This window comes from Cryptomeria japonica, chromosome 10 (assembly GCF_030272615.1).
Source record: "Cryptomeria japonica chromosome 10, Sugi_1.0, whole genome shotgun sequence".
Classification (NCBI taxonomy): domain Eukaryota; kingdom Viridiplantae; phylum Streptophyta; class Pinopsida; order Cupressales; family Cupressaceae; genus Cryptomeria; species Cryptomeria japonica.
Window position 1 is genome coordinate 392072021 of NC_081414.1, and position 21144 is coordinate 392093164.

The window sequence follows — 21144 nt, forward strand, 5'->3', positions numbered from 1 at the left end:
TTCCTTGACCTGATTCATTATTCAATTTAGAGCTTGCTTCTTCTTCATAGGTGTATTTCCCCTTGTTGATACTAGCTTGTCGTCTTCTAGTTGAAGATTTCCCTCTTATTTTTGAACTATTTTGCTATCATTTGGACATCTTTTCTTTTTCTTCTAAAGAATATTGGTAAGTCTTGTCAACTGTAGAAATTTTTAGCATACTCATCTCATCCTAAATATTGAATCTCAACCCATTTATATACTTGGCTACCCTCTCCATATCCATTTCATAATGTCTAGATTTGTTGCTATCTTGTAGAATTCTGTTATATAATCCTTTAAACTCATGTCCTTTTGTTTCAGATTCTAAAGCTTTCTAAATAACACCAATTCATAATCTCCAAGAATAAATTTGGACTTTAACCTAGTAACCATTTGATTGGCCTGGGTTATCATTATTTCTCCAGTCGGTATTCTTTCTCTTTACAACTCCCTCCACTAAAGTGCAGCAGGCCCCTTAAGTTTCATCTGTGACAACTTTACTCCTTGTGGGTCACAAATATTTTCAAATTCAAAATACTTCTCTAATTTGCGAATCCAGTCTATTAACATTTCAATATCATATAATTTGGAATTCCATTTTATGACCTTCATTGATCCTAGCAAGATGTCTCGGGAAATGTTCTCCTTTATCTTCCAACCATTCATTTTCTCTTTCGCGTTCGTCAACTACACTTTCTTCATCACACGCATGTTTAAGATTTCTTCTTAGGCTTACAACTGAACCAGCTATCTCATTCCTAATCTCTGTTTGAAATTGCTCAAACATCTCCTCCACTCTGGGACTATTGTTCTTGAGGACATTTTCTCAATATTGCACATCCAACTTTGAATATTACCTATGTTTTCTGCCCACTTATTGTGGAAAATAGGTACTTATCCTTTTCACAACCTTAATGTACCTCTCAGCCCTTTGCAATTGCAAGGTTCCTTCTCACATGTCTGCAACAAATCCTTAGAGCCTTTGAGACACCCTTGACCGCTTCCAACCTCTATAACTTCTTCAATGGTTGCACTTCTCTCAGTACAAATCATGCTTTGATACCATTTGATGTAGTCTAGATATGGGGTCTTATCAAACAACCAAAATCTAACAGCCTACAATACAATTTCGTTGCAATAACTTGCTTTGAATTTTATGTCAAATATGCAAACAACCACCTTAACAACAATCCCTAGGAGTACAATTGAACAATTTCTATAGAAAATCACCTCAAACCTTCAAAAAGCTCTCTAAAGATTTCCGCGAACACCCAATTTAAGCATGAAACTTTCCATGTCCAGTCTGGTAATAGGATCCCACAAATAGCCATTTTTGTGGAGGTCCAATTTCCATCCAAATGGAATTGTTATGACTTGTTCTCAAAAATCTTGCACTGTGTACATCATTGACATCATCATTCGTCATCTTGTGGAAGTTTGGCATCCATCCAAACAGGATTGTTATAAATTTTTCAATAGTTAGGTTCACTTGGAAACCCTTGCATTGTGTACCTAGCTACATCATTAAATCATCTTTGTCCTTTTGTGGAAGTTACTTTGCTTGCCAAAAATAAGCATTATTTGATACAAATCCGGTTTAGTTGCATTTGTCTACAAACCATACAATGTTGATGTCATCATTTGCCAGGTGACTATTGACCCATGCTAGCGTCATGCTGATGTCATCATATGCTTACATCATGCTGATGTCACCATTAGATCTATTCATTTGAACCAACTCTCGAAACTTAAAAGTTAAGCTCACTTGTTGTTGCCTGCAAATCTAGCTGGGCATGACGTTCCTGCAAAGAATCCAAATTGTTCATCTGAACCGGTTATATAAACTTAAAAGTTCAAGTCACTTGATTCTTTGCGCAAGTCCAGTTGGGCTTGATGTTCTTGCAAGGCATCAAAACTGTTCATTTGAACTGGTTAATCTAAACTTAAATGTTCAATTCACTTGGACTTTCTCACGAATCCAATTGAACTTGAACTTCTTGCAAAACAGTTGAATGCAAAAGGTAGACTCAGAGCAAGTTGCAAGGAAACTTGGAACTAGTTGCAAAGATATACAGTTCCACATCAAAGTTCTGCAATCTTTGTTATAGACTTAAAAACCGCATTCTCATAACTTAACTGATTTTCATTCATTCTTCTTCAAATTGGATGCAAGTACCCATCAAGCCCTTCTACAAGGTGATGTCCTTAATTTGACCAATTTGAATCTGAAAATTCTTTTCCCCTTCATACACTTCTCTGCCCCGTCCTATCTACTCCTCCCCAGCTCATGTAGGGCCTTCAAAATCTACCCCATTGGCAGCTGTTAATTTCCACACACCCATCTCTCTTCCTTCTGAAGTTTCCCATGCTGGTAGTGTAATGTACCCTACTAGGTATAGGCCTGTTTAACAATAATTAATCTATTTTAATACACCTATGACCTAAGTCACCAGGTTAGGCCGAATTTCATCCTTCAAGTTCGAAATTCGCTGAACTTTAAAACATGCAATAAAAATCGTTGAAATTCGTTGAAGTTCGATTGGCCAAAATTCGTTTAAAATTCGCACAAGAAACATGCAGAGGTGTTTTTTTGCTGTCGGCAGATAACCAGTGCGCTATTGCCGTTGGGAGGTACGAGGGCTACGAGTCAATGGTCGACGCGATGCTTGCTGCCGGTAGGGTTTTTAGATGGCCGCATCGGGAGAAAGAGGATATAGGTAAATGTTAAAATTAAAGAAACTTCATAAAGTTGCCCGATAAATGTGAACCTTTATTAAACATTTAATAATATTAAACATCTAATATAAGTTGTTGCCGGATGTAATGGTGTTGCCCGATAAAATGTTAAATAATATTAAAATTTAATATAAATGTTAACTAATAATGTTGTTAATATATTAATGTTTAGTATAAAAGTTATCAGATTTAACATTTAATATATTAAAAATTAAATATTTTAAAATATTTAATTCAAATTTTTAATTATTTTTATATAAAATTTGATAAATTTAAATTAAAATATATAAATTAAATATTGTTTATTCTGATATTTTTTAGAACTCAAATTTATATAAAGAGAATTTAATGACGATTTTTTTTTCGAATTTTTGCCTCTTTTCGAATTTCATCCGTAGTGAATTTTTGACAAAAGAACATCTTTGCAATCACAAAAGCATATGTTTCCTATGGTTATATTTTATAAATATGTCATCTTTTTGTAATGATTTCAAATCTATTTATCAATGTTGAACTATTTAGGCAATTTTATAGATATATTACATATATTTATTAAAAAATTAAAAAAATTACATATGATGAATTTAATTCGAATTTAATACATTTTGAATTTTTTCCTCATCGAACTTCATTCGAATTTCAAAGTTGTCGAACTTCGAATTTGAATTCGAACCTGGTGACTTAGCCTATGACTTGAACTAAATTAATTAGGAGACAATTCTATTCTTAGTTCTTTCTTAACATAAATCAAATCCGTGATGTTCCCTATTTGAAGCTGTCATAGTTCAAATAATTTATCAATCATTAATGAATAAAACTGTCAATTTATCATACTAGATAATTAATTCTATCATCCCTAATCCATAATTCTTAATGCAATGTTCAACCCTTTTTACTGCCCATTCCTAAGGAAGAAGGAGATGATTATGTTGCCAAAGCGCTTAGATACCAAAACACAATAGGCTCCCTCAAAGTTTAGGGATGCAGGCCCTTACCCTATCTTGGGATCATGCCCTCAAAGTTTATGGGATGCTGATCCTTACCCTATCTTGGGAATCATCCTAGTGGCTGGATTTAGACTGCCCCTCTTTGGAAACAATTAAAGTCCCTTCTTTTTGTCCCTCTATCGACTTTCCAAATGAATCACTTTTTCCTTTAATACCACATCATGTGCCATTATGAATGAAGGTGTTGATTTTAAGGGGGGACGACTTCTCACCAAGGGTGACATCCCTTTATTAATCCTCCTTAACAATTAAGTGCTTATTGCTGCTTCTTTTGTCATTAATCTCCTTGGTTGATGACGATTAATGCTTGATAGAGTATATTCACTTCTTTTAGAGATAATGAGATCACAATCTTAATAACGATATCATCACTTCCTTTAATTCTCGGGTCTGTACCAGCGATAACATCGACGTTATAATCTATGTTTTTCCTTATAGCTTGCGCCCAGCTGTAGGTACATAATGATGACTTCAATTTAATATTGGACTCCCATATGTCTAACGATCAGCATGATAGCTTCAAACACCCAATTATAGGTTAGTCTCCCAACATGGCATTTGTGCCTAAGAAGATCGAGCATCATGATAACTCTAAAACCCATGTTTATCTTCGAATTGTTTATATTAACCTTCAATTATTTAATGATACAGATATTTTATTAAAGATAATGACATGATGCTTGCAAGCCTTTATCCTTTGATAGATAACATATCTATTTGGTCTATTGTAAAGTCTTATGGAATAAGACTGTTATAATTTGCAACTAAAAGTATTATGTACAATGTACTTGTTCCCCAATTCTTAACTAATTATAAATGCTATCAAGATTGCTTATTGTTGTTAACTTTTGGGTTAGAGATGGGGACATCATAGGTAGCTTGGAATGTTAGCATGGTTGCATGGTTCCACACTTCATTTTGTAGGCCTCCGTTCACTTGCAAACTCATCCACCCAACGCTTCTCCTCTCACTTTGATCTCTTGCGCCATCTCCCCTCCTCTTCCTTGGACTCGATTGTTCATCTCCATCGGCAATCCCTTCATCTAGCGATCTATTCTCCGGTGGATATTGCAGTCGCTGACAAGTATGAGGAGCACTCTGTTGTGCTACCAGATTGTTCCAGCTTCCTCTCACATGCATTTAGCCAGCAACGACCTCCTCTCAATGGCTCCTTTCTAAGTACAAGTGCCTCAAACTTTACTCATAGGTTGTGCTCTGTACCTTGCACTTGTAATTTTATACCCTAGGTTCGTTAATCAGATTTATATCCTTTGATTATGCCCTAGATTGTAATTAGATTTGTAGCATTTTAATAAGTTAACATTCAGTAAAATCAGAAATGAAGTAAGTAAACAGGAGACAAACACACATACCCTGGGAAAACCTCCAAGGAGGAAAAACCCAGCATTAAAGACCCACAGGTCAGATTATATATTCTCCTCTAAAATCACAAGTCCAATACTTAGCTTCTTTGTCAGATCTGATCCTTTTGTATGGCAGATCTGCACTTCTAAGTTCTCCAAGTCTGTACCAAAACAGCCTATGTCCTCTTGGACAATTTCGCACAAGTCTGAATAATTTCGCACTCCTCCTTGTGAATTCGCACCTTATCAGGCAGAGCTAATTCGCTTTACTTGCAATTGAAATATGATTGTGTTTGACTTGCAAAGTGTCTTTCATTTATATGCACCTTTAACTCTTATTTGCAAGTCGGCCTCCTTTAAATTTTGGCGCCAATAGATATTATTGTGGCGTGTGTATTTAGGATAGCGTGAAGAATAGGGCTGGGCGTAGACTTGGGGTCACGTTACCCTTTAGGATAGGGCCCAGACCTAAAAGGGTTCGGACTTTGCCTTAAGGCAATCCGAACCCATATATAGCCCTAGTTACAAACAACAGGACTAATTGTTTTCCTTGTGTTGATGTTTCTGATTCCTTCTCTCTCAAGCGAGGCGGACCTCGAGCCCCTCCTCTGGCGGTCCAATGTCATAATTCCATTGGCTCGAGCAATTTTCCTTACCATGCTTCCCAATGCCCCCACGTGTCTTCTTTGGAGTTGAAAGCTCCTCAATTCTTGTCTTTTTTGTCCATTCTCTCTCCCCTTCGTTCCACTATCTCCTCAGGTCAACCTGCTCGTTGTCTTTCTTCCTCGTTTCTCTCCCCTGCCTTGTGTTGCACAGTTAGTCCTCCTACCTCTTGCTAGCATCTTCCAATTGATAATTGGGAGTCTAAGTTAGTAGTCAACTTGTCTCACACTAGCTTAAAACCCCTTGCTTTCAACTTTCTCAATTTTGCCTTGGCTTCGCGTGCTATTTGTCATGTACCCTCCTTGATTGTTATATATATACTAAATGAAACAATTATTATTATTAATGAATATAATACTTACCAACAAATGATTATTTAAAATTTATTAAATATTATGTATTTATTAAATATTGATACGATATTAAATATTACTAGATTTATTAAATAGTAATATTTAATATTAAATTTTAAATATTTATTAAATAAGATATTAAATATTACTATTTAAAATTTATTAAATATCGATTGAATAAACATCAAAGATTAACTATTAGTTATTGATTAGGGGAAGGAATTAACTAAGGGAAGATGTCAAAGAAATACTCCGACATATTCCATCTATCATCTCTCGAGCTAACATGAAATTGATCGTTGTATCTATAGGAAGGAGACATACATGTCTGCTTTACAGAAAGTAATTCCGGTCAGCGTTCCATACACCTAAGTATGCTCATCTTCATAGAATCTTCCTACTGAGATCTATCAACATCGTTCCCCCCCAACAGATTTAATATCGAAGATGATCAAAGGGAAGAACTCAGCAATAGTCTATACATTCGATCTGAATAAATATAACAAGTCAACTAGCATCATTAGAATCGGTGATAAAGGAATCAAGTATGAAATGGAATGCAGATCTATGTAATGAACCTTAAGTGATCGGGGAAGAATAAGATCAAATAGCACATCAATCAAGCCAATTATCAGATCGGACCATTAAATAATACTCTTCAACTACCCAAGGACTTTCATGGAGACATTATTGAGACTCTCTTCCATGGCCAAAACACTTGTCTCAACCCACCCATCCACCCTAAAAGACAACATAACCCCCTGCTGTCCTAAACACTGTTCACAGGGACAAAAGACACCCACAGGACAGTCATACTTCTATGCTCCACTCCTTGTTTTTAACCCTCCAAATACACTTGAGGAAGATGGAGAACCTTCCTACTATCCCTCTAGCATTCAACCCCAACACCAAACCCATCAATCGGTTTAACTTTGTAAAATATGTGTAAATTCAGTCCACTGTCTTGTTATGACAGTCATACACAAGTTTGGGAACAGTCAACAAAACCTTTGACACTTTGGCTTGATCAAGAATGAATAATGTTTAGCACAGTCTTGTGACACCCTCACACACTCCACTAACACTCAACAATCTTCAATGTGTTAAAACTTGAACCAGAATATAGAAAACTGAAACAAGATACACAGAATCTATCCTGGGAAAACCCTCCACTTGAGGGTGAAAAACCCAGCCACACAAAATGAATCTTTTATTATGATAGCAAGTCTGATACAATAATAAGAAGTCAAGAACTAAATACGATTGTTATCATATAACAACCCACAGTAATCTGAACCTTCACAGAGAGAAGACTGAAAAATGATGAAGATCGCAGCATAAATGATCTCCAACAAAAGCTCGAACATTATACAGAAGCCCAAACCTTACACAAGAAACTTGAACATTACATATGAAGCCCGAACATTACACAGGGTGATTATCAAACAAAAAAGAATGATGGAATGCCTTTTGCTTTACCCACGGCTGACTTATCACCAACCTTATATAGGAATCCGTCATAACCTGCAACAAGAAAGAGAACAATCAACGCACGAAAAAAACCAGACTCTTCACAAACTCTCCCGAACTAGCCATTACTCTTCCCCGCGGGAATGACAAGAGTCACGCATAAAGAAAGAGGTCGGTTACACCACCGATGCAAGGAGGAAAGGCAACCGACGAACTCCATACTGGAATAGAAACGGCAGCCAGCACAGAATCACTCCACATCGGATAAGAACAGCTGGCAAGGCTTCTTCAAAAAATCTCTCTCGCAGCAATAAATCTTCAACACAATGAACCTTCCCTTGCACTTGGAACATCTTCTTTACCAGCAACTTGCTGTCTTATTGGACTGAGACACTGAAAATCAGAATTTCCACCTATAATAGCACGTGCTTTTGATAACATGAAGCCCTGCAAAACATAGAACAACTAAAGTACATATAAACAATGCTTTTCCACCCATTGGAGTGGCTTATTTGACATGGAAACAAAACAAAAGCATTTCTTGGCTTGCCCTAGGTAAGGGTTTAGGCAGATTTTACTAAATTCTCTATATCTCTCTCAAAACACAGTGAAATGACATGCCACAAAAAGGAGATTAACGTGTATTCATTCCTAAACCATTTCCAATGATTCTTCAAGGCAAATGAATCAGATTTGGTATTGAAAAGTGTCCAAGAACAGACTGCTACGTATGGAAAATCTCAGGAAAATGCAGGGAATCACAACTTTTCTTTATATTTTCTTTTGTGCATATCAAGCAACCTTACATGGCTCGAGAATAAGAGAATATAAAGTTTATTCAAGCCTTCTCAAATAGTTACAACCACCTCCTTAACTGTTTTTAACAAACTCACCCCTAAATACGTTTACAAACTCAAAAAGTTGCTTTGACAACTTTGTCAAAATTGACCATGTTTTGCTCACATTGAACGTAGACCAAACTTAAGACTTCCATGACCTAATAATGATTCAAATAGATTCAAATAGGTTCAAATAGGTATGAAATACCCTTACATGACATTAAATATCAATTGTGACTCATTGAGACACATTGTCCATATAATGACAACTTTTACAATTTTGACAATTTTTGAGTAACTTTGACAATTTGACCCAATAATGACTTGATCTAACATCTAATGGTCATAATGACCTTATTACATCATAAATGGTCCCAAAAGACCTTATTTACATCTTTGACACTTCAAAACACAAAACTTTCATACTTAGCCTCATAGAGGCTTGAGGGCAAATTAGGCGCTCCTGCACCACTGGCTTGTTTGATTCTGCACATTTTTGTCTTGCATTGAAACAACTACCTACTCATGCTCAACTTTAATTTAGATAAGACTAGTACTTGCGCCTCTCACTTATGTTATGAAGATGGTATAGAAATTAGGATTGCTATAATGTGAGGATTGGAATTATCTATCTCTTTGGAGTAAATTGTAATAGATTTTCCTAATGGTGAAATAGGTATAAAGGACTAAGCATCTTTTGGGTCGATTCTCATCCTATTGAGCAGTACTAAATGATTCATTTTTACTTAATCTCCAACCATATTTTGGCATTAAACCCACTATAGAGAGGTAGGGGCATCCAATTTGGTAAGAAGTAAATGTAGAAACTCTACTAGATAACTAGCCTATCCTTCATGTCTTGGTTGTGTCGATTGTTTTGTAGTAAAACCTTATTTGTTTACAAGACTTTCTCCCATAGGTTGGGCTCCCCAAGGTCGAATTATTTTTCTTTCCCATTGTAGGGTACAACCATAGGTTGGGGGGGTGCTTTCATCTCATTACTGTTGTAAGGTAAGTGTTATAGATCAAATAGGGTTTATTCAAGATGTTATAAAAAAGGCCAGTTTGCGTTCCCTTCTACTTCTCGAAGGTGTGGAGGGCCCCTATTCTAATAAGGCATCCCTCCCTAAGTTTTGTTTGCTGGCTACTATAATCACCCTATTCCTATATTTGGGAATTTTTGCGAGCATTCAGGGTTCAGATAACACCCATTCAATCCTATTGAAAACTTATGCAAAGGGTCCATTCAATCCTAAAACACCCATCGTGCAATTTGCTATAGCTATAGAAAAAGATAAGAACAAATTTTAGGAGGGAGTAGAGTTGTTATGCCGTTTCTACTCAAGGTTTTATAATCATCTTTTGTGGATAGGTGGATAGGGGTAAAAGGTTTTGAAAAAAATAACTTTGGTTGAGAAGGCCAAGGTGACTAAGTTGTACATGGAGGGAGAGGCAAGAAATAAGGGCATGTTGGTAGATGCTATGCAACTTAGTCTATCCTTACGTATCAAAACCATGGATGTTTAGATTCAAAGGGAGAGGGTTCCACCAAGGTAAAAAGAAGGCTACTAGTCTTTAGGGATGTTCGATATACAATCATGAGAAGTGGCAGCTTTCAATTGCCAAATGTTTCTTTGCTAATGCCATCCAATTTCATAAAGCACATTCTTCCTATTTCAAACAATTGTTCAAAGGTACATTAGCCGCTTGTTTGATCCTCCTAGAGAACATAAACGATACACCAAGCTCCTTGATAGAGAGTATTCTAAGGTGAATTTGGTGATGAGGTACACAAGATACACTTGGCTAAGGATGGGGTGTACTATTATCATGAATGGGTGGACCAATATTAGACCTTGACCGATCATTAGTATCAGTCACATATGCAGTTAGCTTTTACATTTTTAGAGTTAGTGATTGTTCAAGGAAATGCAAGGATACAAGCTTCCAATTTCATATTTTGAAGGAGGTCATAGAGGAGATTGGGACCAGACATGTTGCACAAGTGGTGACTGATTCAACACATTTTAAGTTAGCTTACATGATGGAGCAGGGTATTTAGAAACACATCTTTTAAAGCTCATGTTGTGTTTGAACAACACATTGAAAGATATAGGAAAGATAGATTGGATGAAGAGAGTGGTCATAGAAGCAAGAGATATAGACATGCTCATTTGCAATCACCATATCTCACTTGCTCTCTTCAAGACATTTTCAAGAAATTCCTGAAATCCATGGTAACTAGATATGGTAGCTACTTGTTTTGTTAGAGAGAATGGTTGAGGTGCAAGAGTGCCTCAATAGTTAAGGATGACTAATATAGAGGGGTAGATGTGTGGAGGTGAACATAGTTGAAGGAAAAAGTGTGAAATAGATGTTCCTCAATGATGATTGGCGCTACATAGCGAGGTAAGAATTTTTTGATTTTCTTACTAAGTTTTCAATTTATTAATATTTGTAAGTTGTAAATTATTTTCAATTTTTGTAGTAGCATACACTCTTTGTCATTTGAGTCTTATTCTTTTTGAATTTTTTTTTTTTGTAGATGCTTTTGCTTCTTCATTTCACTTGTTGTGTGGATCATTAGATATGTTGATGTAGACCCTCTTTCTCTTAGAGAGATTTACAAAGACGTTTGACAATTTGCTTTGGTAGGTGAAGCAAGCAATTCAATGCAAGGATTCTGATTTGGGATTATGTGAGGAGTATATTAGGCCCATTGTGTTGTGGCAGCAGAACATTACAAACACTTCATTTCGTATGGCCGCCTACACTCTAAATCCCAAATGGTATGCAACAAGGCTTGGGGAAGTGCCTACTTATGATGAAGAGATGAAAGAAAGGGTCATGAAGGCTCTTTGAAAGATGTATAGCAAGGAAGAGTCAACTTTGATCAAAATGTCTGGTCTTTGTCAATCTTCAGACTCCAACATTTAGCGAATTGGACATGAGGTTAGATAGTGCTACATTAGTTCAAATTGACCTTGTTGGATGGTGGACATGGCATGGTAAGGATGCACTAGACTTGATAATGCTCACCATTTGCCTCCTTTCATAGGTTTCTGTTTCTTTAGCAGCAAGAGGTATTGGTTCACATATGGCTTCATTCAACCAGTCAAGACAAATAGGCTTACCTCTCAACTAGAGTGGAGAAGTTGGTGGCCATGCATAGTGCCTTGTGACTTTATGAGAGATTCCAAGTGCGTGATAGGATGTTGATACTAAAATGCCACATAGATTGATGAGGGAGTACCTCATATTGATAGTTACTTAGATTTAGAATCTAATCTTGATTTAGCCTTGGGCATGAACGAGGTGGAGGCAGAGTAGTAGCAAATCCAATTATATAAATTTTGTCATTTTGTATTTGTAACCTCTCATTGTTATGTACCTAGGGCTATGTTATTATAATATATAGAGGTGGATAGAGGTGTTGACACGTACACACATCCCTGAAGTTACTTTGAGTCATTTGAACAACTTATGTAATTAAATATATTAGGTAATGAGTAGGCCCACATTGGAATTGGTGGTTTATCCCTCCATTATGTAATTACGAGGAGATGATTATAAAGTAGGTGAATATCATTGTTAGGACATGTGGAAAATGATTATAATAATTAAGGCAGAGGCATAGTAGTAGGAAATCTAATTGTATACATTTTGTCTTTTTGTAATTGTAACTTCTCATTGTTATGTACTTGGGGCTATGTTATTATGATGTGTATAGGTGGATGGAGATGCTAGCATGTGACACACATCCCTTAAGTTACTTACATTGAGTCATGTGAACAACTTATGTAATTAATTATATTAGGTAATGAGTAGGCCTGCATTTTAATTGGTTCTTAATCCCTCCATTATGTAATTAAGAGGAGATGGTTATAAAGGAGGTGAATATAATTGTTAGGACATGTGAAGAGTATGGTATGTATTTGGGATGTCGTGGAGATATAGTGGTGAGTGGCTTCTTCCATAAGGAGTATTGTATAGTGCTACCCTATCGTAAGGGTCAATTCTAGTTTTCGTATGTGTTGGATATTAGGGAATCTTGGCCCACAATCATCTGGTGTTGTGTGTGATCTATTTTCTACATTATCTTATTGACATTGTTATGTTTGTGGATCTTATCAAGTGGTATTAGAGGTATGATTTAGGCAAAGATGAGGTTGAAATCTCTAATTCCAATGTAGGCCTACTCATCACCCAATAAAATTAATTACACAAATTGTCCACTTTACCCAATATAACTAATAAGGGATGTGTGCCACATGTTAGCATTTCTGTCTACCTATATGCACTACAATATCATACCCATAGGTACATAACATTCAGCCTTTTCATTTTGTTGTATGTGTTTGCCCTCTCGGGTAAACGGTTAAATGCAAAAAGTAAATGCACAGAACATAATGGAAATATATTAAATAACCAGCCTCCGTATTAATTCCACAGTCCATGTACAATAAGTGCTTATAACATTACATCTGACACGACTATCATGATCCTTTCGAAGAAAAGGTACACAATATATAATAGCCGAAGGGGCACGACACAACCATCGCGACTCCAACTACCTACCCGTCGGCTAACCAACTGACCGCCGAAACTCATTATTACCGACGACAACATAAATATAATATAACAACATAACATAATGATTATTCCCGTCAACATCATCCCCCCCAAGAAAAGAAGTCGACTCCGACGACTTAATACAAAATAGAGATGAACGGCAGGAACTACTGACGCCAGTCGGGCCCAGATCTTATACACTTCCCGCGTCCTCGCCTGAAAACCCTTTTCTGCTACCATCCGATGCTCAAGTGCGGATTTCACCAATATTGCTTCCTTTGCCATCATAGTCCTCCTGTGCCTAACCCAAACTTGTCTACAAAACACGTTTTTCAGTCTCAGCTGCCCCCAATTGCTACTCAATTGATACTATCTTCCTAGCCAATTTGTCCTCGATAGCCACCCGTGCTGCTCTCCCGGCATCCAACTCCTAGGTATGCTGAACTAAGTCTCACGCGACTATTGGCTCCAACCTGGTGGTCAGCTCCTCCCGAGCCCTCTGTGCATCCACCAAGGCAACCTCACGTCCAGTCGAGACATACTCCGAGTTCCTCAAAGCGTACCAGTCATGCCTGGAGGTGGCCACAATCTGTTGGCACAAATGCTAGGAGACACCTCAAATCCTCCATCACACTCCCCAAAGGCTAAAAATTGAACTGAATAACTCCCTAGTGTCATACAACTGCGCGGACCTGCAATGCCTTCCCTCAAACTCTGTTTGTTCGCAACCTCCAAATCCGTCTCTCTCTATGGCTTATGGCTTCCCGCCAATGCTTAGCGTCAGGCTTCTTTCTTACCGTACGGACAACCACAACACTTCCCGTGGTCTTCTGTAGCTCAAAATAAACTGGGGGTCGAGGGGCAGCACATTTCTGTGATATTTTAAGATGCCAAAAACCCTTCTTTTCCACTCTGAATATCCAGTGTCCTGGCTTCAAACTCCAGCAAATCATTTTAAATCTGGCAGTCGTCGTTTTTTTTTTTTTTTTTTTTGGCACTGTAATGTCATCGATGGCACCCCGGCCATACAACCTCCCTGTACGGTCAACAACAACATTGGCACCTCCGATCATGCGGCCTACACCCCTCTTACCATACGGACACACCTCCAGTCAACAACAGCACTGGCACCTCCAATCGTGCGGCTGCTTGGTCTACCTGTGGCGGTCGTTTTGCCCTTACGTGGCTGTGTGGATTGCGCGGGCTTGGTCTCTTTTTTTCTTTTTCCTTTTGCGGCTGCTACGCGTTGGTGTGCGTAACCCTTGTTGTGCGTGTTGATCGGGCCGTGCGGTGCGTCTTCCTCCTCCTTTATCCCTTGCTGTGCGGCGGTGTTCAGTGTTGTGCGGTGGTTGGGCCGTGCGGTGTGCGGTGGTGGGTTCATGTCTCGGCAACAACCTTCGGTGGCTCCCACCGCACGGTGGTGTCACCGTCGGTGATTCCACCGCACGGTGGTGTCACCTTGGTCCCACCGTACAGTGGCCATTTTCCCTTTTTCTTTCTCTCTTCTTTTTTTCTTTTTTTTTTTGACCGTACGGTCGCTGTTGTACGACCGTGCGATTTTTTTCAAAAAATTTTTTTTAATAATTTTTTGATCGTACGGTCGCCTGTCATACGACCGTATGTTTCTTTCTTTCTTTCTTCCAACCGTACGGTCATCTGCCGTACGGCCCCGTACGGTGGTGTTTTTTTTTCACAATTTTTTTTGAAATTGTCTAAAGAGTCTTCGGCTCGGGTCCCCTGTCTCTGGGATCGCCCTTCATCCTTCTCGGTTTTCCTCGCCCAAAAGTCTCCTTCTGTCCCGTGCCTCTCAAGTCGCCTGCCTGGCCTCTTAGGTCCCCTTCCATCCTCTCGGGTCCCCCTTCGGGCTCTCGGGTGTCCGTCCGGCCTCTCGGGTCCCCTGCGTGCTTCGCGTGGTAGGGTTTCAATTTGGGCCTATTGGTGGCAAGTTTATTTTCCATGGCCATCCGAAGACCTGGAACCACAAATTCTACAGGGACCACGGTCTCCTTCCCGTACATAAGAAGAAGAAGAATAATAAAGATTTTGAAGACTGCGGTCTTCCACACAGGGTTCCAATCATTGCCAACACTCTTCAGATTATCTACGTCGCCAGGGTTTGGGGCGTCTCCCTTCCAATATTCTTTGTATTCCGGCAAGTACACCTCTGTTGGTTGCTCTGGTTCCTCTACTTCGAGCCTATAGCTTTGGAACATTTCGTAATCCTCCATTTGCCAGTGGAAGAGCCCGTTAAGTGAGCATACCTCACCTTCAGAACATCCCTCCAATTCGAGCACCCCTTCACTGTTCGGCTCCATCGCGTTCTTACCCTTTCTTTCATCGGGACCCCCTTCCCCTTTATTAGAGTCCTCTGAGTCTGAGTCGGAAGAGGTGAGCTCTTCGCCAACATCTTGGGTGTGTAGGTCAATGGTATATTTCCGCCCTCCCTTCTCCATGGAAAGTGTATTTTTCTTCCAGTTGTGGTTTACCCTCACGTTGATCAACCACGCTCTCCCCAGGATGGCGTCATAGCCTTTCTTCTTCGAGGGAATAACCACGAAATCTAACAAGAATGGTTGTGTACCAATTGTCACTTGCTGGGCCATCAACAGGCCGAGTGGCTTAATGCCGTGTTGGTCCGCTCCCACCAGGTTGAATGTGGGTGGCCATAGGGTGGGCTTCCCCAGCCGCTTCCATGTTTCTTCTGGTAGTACATTCAACAGTATGGGCACATGGATGATGAAATTCAAATGATTAGACATTGAAATGTTCTCAATTTGTATGTCGATTCATGTGAATGCTCATTTCAGCTCTAATATTTCATAATATGAATATGGCGAATGCCTTTATGAATATTTGACATTTTCCTATTGTTTTAATTGTTGTTTCCTGCTGTCCCCAAAAAATTGGCATCTTGGAAAAGTCATTCTGCCCCCCATCCCCATTTGAAAAACTTGGTGGAACATGGCTTAAAACCTATGGTGGTGGTATAACCATAGAACAGCTTACCTTATTTCAAATGGCCCATTGATGTCTAACCCTATATTTATTATCCCTTGTGTGTTTTCTTTCTTCTCATGCCTACATTAGTTTTGAAGTAAAATTTCGATAAAACAAGTACAAAGCTTCATTTACAAAAAAATAAAGCAGGTGTTATGGGAGCACACCTGACAGTCATTAAAGGGCTGGTGGTTGTACGGTCTAGAAATGAACTGATCCAAGTACAAGACAGAAAGTTCAACCTAGCCATTATCTATAGGCTCGAAGACAAAACACTGCAAGAAACTGCACAACACTCACAGGAATGAGTAATGTCATGCTGTTAGATGACATGGATCCAACAAACTGAGGAAGTATAACCATAATCAGCTTCTTACAACAATCTTTGGGCACAAGGTTAGGAAATCATTCTCCAAAAGAAACAGTTAGAAATATGGGTTGATGGAAAGCTGCTAGAAAACAAGAGAATTTATAAGGACACTGACAGAGTAACAAAACTTTGCCTATTAGAAGCCAAACCTTGGCCATGATTCCATGAATAGTGTTCTCTGAGGTTGTCCATGAGAAAGCCAAACAACCCTTCATGAAGATAGCCAGATGGGAGCTATCCTTTTCAATGCCAACTGTTAAATTTCTGAAATGAAATCATGTATATCTACTTTGCATTCACCGTCGAAGGTAAAACTCAGCAGCTATTCATATAGGTGAGGGAATTTTAAAACTTTGGACTGGCTAAGCATACTAACAAGGAGACAGATGTAAAGGACACCCAGCATTTTCTGCAAACGGCTGTCCAATATTCAGAAGCTGAGGTATGCACAAAATTACCATATATATAAGTTTACCCAACATTTCGGAGCTCTGATATCCAAAATCTATTCCAACCATTGGTCAGTACATTGGGAGCTGAGGTGGTTTGCTATATTGGAAATAAATACTTCTCATAAACACCTGTGACTTCTGTGATGGTAATATATAGGCAGCCACTTTCAGTGAGCTAGGAACCAGAAACAACAGGCTAGACATGAAACATATGCTCTTTTTGCAGGAAAACCTGTATCAAGTAAAGCCATGAAAAGTAAATTGTAAGAAGATGCTAAACTTCACCTGTTCTCCATGCCATGCCTCCCTCTTTGCTCTTCCTAGCTGCCTGGGGACCTCCTTGTTCTGTCTGGCAAAATCTAGCTGGATTGGAAACAAGGAGAAGAATATTGGAGGGAGAGATATCATATTCCCCGTGCTCTCCAGCATACCAACTCTTTTGTTTGTTCCAGATAACCAATTGTACAGATGGTTGTACGTTTGAATTTTAATAATTTTTTAGCTTAGATGCAACGTTTCTGTACTTTTCTGAAATGATGGATTTATAATGTCGCTGCAGGTCTCTCCAGCAGGTGGTATATTCTGAGAAATTAAAATGGTTTTGAGTGGTGGTAAGGATGAAGATATAGGGTTTGTTAAGTTCATAGCACCTTTTCCCTTGCTGACAAAAAATGCAGTTGAATATCTGTGGTATAGAGCTCAGGTAAAGTGGCGTGAGGCTTTGAAGAGATATTTTAATCGCATTATCAAATAATACAAAATGTAATTTACCAGCTCAGAAAACTCTTTGCAAATCCAAAAGATGACTCAGAATAAACAGTAATATTTTAAATATAACAACTCAGTATTAATCTGTAAATCCAGAATAGATCGTTCACAGTGAAGAAATCAACACCACTGATCCAGAGCTCAGTTCAGAAATACATTTTAACATTTCATACAATAGCAGTTCAAGAATACATACAAGAAATCATAAAACAGGCCCCTTGATTCAGAAGAAAGATCAATACACTTGTTGCAGAAAACAGGTCAAACACGGGCCAATCTTGTAATTATCCATACCAGTTTTAGTAAATCTGTAGCGTTCATAGTCGGGGTGAGTTCACAAAGGTCAGGTTGCTCATTGCAGGGATACATAGTCAGGGCCTTTGTCGCTATTAGATGTGTGCCTTGGAAGTGGCACACTTAGAGGCTTGAAAGTTGATGCTGATCTGATGATAGTCGATCTGGCTTGCTGACTGTATTTAGTCCTGGCTGCTTGATTTAGGAGCTGCGTTCCAGAATAGAGCCACCTTCCATATCGCGTATGCTCCTTGATGCAACCGATGGTATCAGCAATGAATTTATCCTCTTGCAATTGGGAAGCTCCAGCGATCCTTGGACAGATGAATGTGTGAATAACCTAGTTAAATAAATTGACTCTGATCAACAAACAGGTGATCAGGTAGATTTTTTGTTCTACCTGTAAAGACTAGTGCTGAGGTTTTTGTCTCAGACTAGGCACACCCTAAGCAGGGATCAAAAAAATTAATTCCGTGATGCTGAGAAATGGCTCCTTGTAGCTCTTATATAGGCGCTTATCACATATGAATACCACAGGTTGGCACAAGTGGTGAAAAGAAAATATATTTAAATTAAAATCTTAGCTTAGGTTGCCTTAGCCACAAATAATAAATCTTTATTGTTATTATTAAATATATTAATACTATTATTTAATATTACTTATTAATAAATAGTGTTAAAAACACTTTTATTTCTTGCTTTTCACAGCGCAAAGCTGAGTCTCATTGTGGGGACATGACATATTTGGGAGCTCTGATATACAAAGATCTGTCCCAACCATTGGTCAGTACGCTGGGAACTGAGGTGGTTTGCTGTATTGGAGAGGCTTGATCCAGATCCTCAATCAGCATTTGATTGGAAATAAGTTCTTCTCATAAACACCTGTGATTGACTTTCTGTGATGGAAATATATAGGCAGCCACTTTCAATGAGCTAGGAACCAGAAACAACAGTCTAGACAGGAAACATATGCTCTCTTTGCAGAAAAACCTGTTTCAAAGTAAAGCCATGATAAGAAAATTGTAAGAAGATGCTAAACCTCACCTGTTTTCGATAACATGCCTCCCTCTTTAATTTTCCTAGCTGCCTGAGGACCTCCTTGATCTGTCTGGCAAAATCTAGCTGGATTGGAAACAGGGAGAAGAATATCGGAGGGAGAGACATCATATTCTCCTCTTGCCCTCCAGCATACCAACCCTTCTGTTTGCTCCAGATAACCAATTGTACAGATGGTTGTACGTTTGGATTTTAATAATTTTTAGCTTAGATGCAATGTTTCTATACTTTTCTGAAATGATGGATTTATATTGTCGCTGCAGGTCTCTCCAGCAGAAGAAGGTATATTCCGAGAAATTAAAATGGCTTTGAGTGGTGGTAAGGATGAAGATATAGAGTCTGTTAAGTTCATAGCACCTTTTCCCTTGCTGACAAATAATGCAGTTGAATCTCTGCGGTATAGAGCTCAGGTAAAGTGGTGCAAGGCTTTGAAGTGATTATTTAATTGCATTATTAAATAATACAAATGAATATCACAAGCATGCTTTTGAATATAAAACTTTTTCATCTTTAGGTTGTTGGAATAGTAGCCTAGTGTTGGTTGATGTAGACCTGCCTGTTATATTCACGTTTAGTTATTTTTGTAGGATGTTGCTCATAGTGTGACCAAAGCAGCAGTGAGAGAGGCACGGGCTAATGAGCTTCGAAATGAATTATTAAACTCTGAGAGGTAAAGTCCTCAACTAATGGTTACATGTCTTGCTTGTTAATGTGCATATCTACTATTTTCCTTATTATCAGTTTGTTCATTTTCTTATATATTTCTGGCTGGTCAGGTTAAAGTCTCATTTTGAGGACAATCCCAAAGATTTGGGTAATGAAATGTTATCCTTTGCAGTATTTCTCTGCTTTTGTATTTCTTTTTCTAATTTGGAAGTCATTCTGGATATAAACTGCTTCCTGGTTAGCCGATTCATAGCTGTTGTCTAATTTTACAATCTGATCCTTTTATTTGAATTAACTTTCTGGGAATATCTTTCCTGGCATGCAGATCTCTTAAAACATGACAAAGTACTGAGCAAGAAGCAACCTTCATCACACCTATGTGCTATACCAGATTATCTTGTAGATCCCACCACAGAAGCTGCTAGCAAAGTTGTCAAACTTGCTAGGGGAGCAATGGGACAAAATAAACATAGAAGTTCCGGTTGGCTTAAGAAAGGAAGTGGCAGGAGTGCAGATCCTTTGAAGACCTTCTTAATTGATGTGAGTACTCATCAATTCTACGACTTAATGTGAATTCTTGAAGTTTTTATTTTTATTTTCTGTTTCTGAAAGCCAAAGCATGCTATTTTTTCTTTTATATTATGCTTCTGTATTTGATATATGCTTTTTTCTCCCCTGATTGCTTTGAATGTCTTCAGAGATCAATATTTTCTAAATATGTTGGTACTGTTTATTCTTTTGATTAGTCAAAGAAAGGATCATGGAAGGGGCGGTCAAAGAAAAGGATGAAAGAACAAGTGAATGACAGAGAGAGACCAAAGAAAAAGCACAAGTGGAATAAATAGAAATTGTTAATCATTTGATTGTGAATGTGGCTCAACTCAGTAATTCTACAATGCTATGTCTAGGATTAAAACTGGCTTTGTTAATTCATTTCTGTTTTTACCTTTATACTTTATAGGCAGATCGATTACTTTCCATGCAATTATCTTTGAGGTTCCCTAGTTTTGTTAGTCTGCATGAGGAACCAATCTTACAGGACAGAAAATAGTGGACTTTTTTTGTGAGATTCCCTGGTCTAGTGACTGTAGGTATAAAATAGGGACTGTATATTATCAGATTTTTTGGGCTACAGATGTATACAAAATGGAGGTTCACTTTGAAATGGAAGCTCCGAAGTTGCTTGTGTCTTTAAGTAATGTGTACATTTATGCTTTTTAGTATTTTTGAGTTCGTTGTGGCTGTTGATTCTTTCTCTGATTTCTGTTTCATATAGAATTGCATTTTTCTTTACCGGTTATTGAGCATTTTACAGCAATGACATAGCCATCAGTTTACTAGATGAATGCATCAGTTTTTGCTTACAATTGCAGTCACATTGGGATTTGATTTTGTTGGGATTTCTTCTTCTAGATAGAGGTTAATGAGTGTAAGATGAATATATTGGTTTCCAGAGATTTGGAGAATGGTAAATGAACGATTGCAAAACATTTCACATGAGTTTTGTGTGCATTAA

General features: G+C 38.2%; 1 protein-coding gene across 3 annotated transcripts in view; it reads left to right on the forward strand.

Annotated features, from left to right (window-relative positions):
• Window positions 1–20888, forward strand: part of LOC131038546 (DEAD-box ATP-dependent RNA helicase 16) — a 156055-nt gene extending 135167 nt beyond the window's left edge. For all 3 annotated transcript variants that reach the window (XM_057971010.2, XM_057971012.2, XM_057971011.2), the window contains 5 exons: window positions 19226–19372; window positions 19550–19632; window positions 19739–19776; window positions 19954–20168; window positions 20375–20888. In XM_057971010.2, the coding sequence (XP_057826993.2) occupies window positions 19226–19372; window positions 19550–19632; window positions 19739–19776; window positions 19954–20168; window positions 20375–20473 (582 nt within the window). In that variant the 3' untranslated portion in view covers window positions 20474–20888. The remainder of the gene's footprint in view (window positions 1–19225; window positions 19373–19549; window positions 19633–19738; window positions 19777–19953; window positions 20169–20374) is intronic.
• The last annotated feature ends 256 nt before the right edge of the window (window positions 20889–21144 follow it).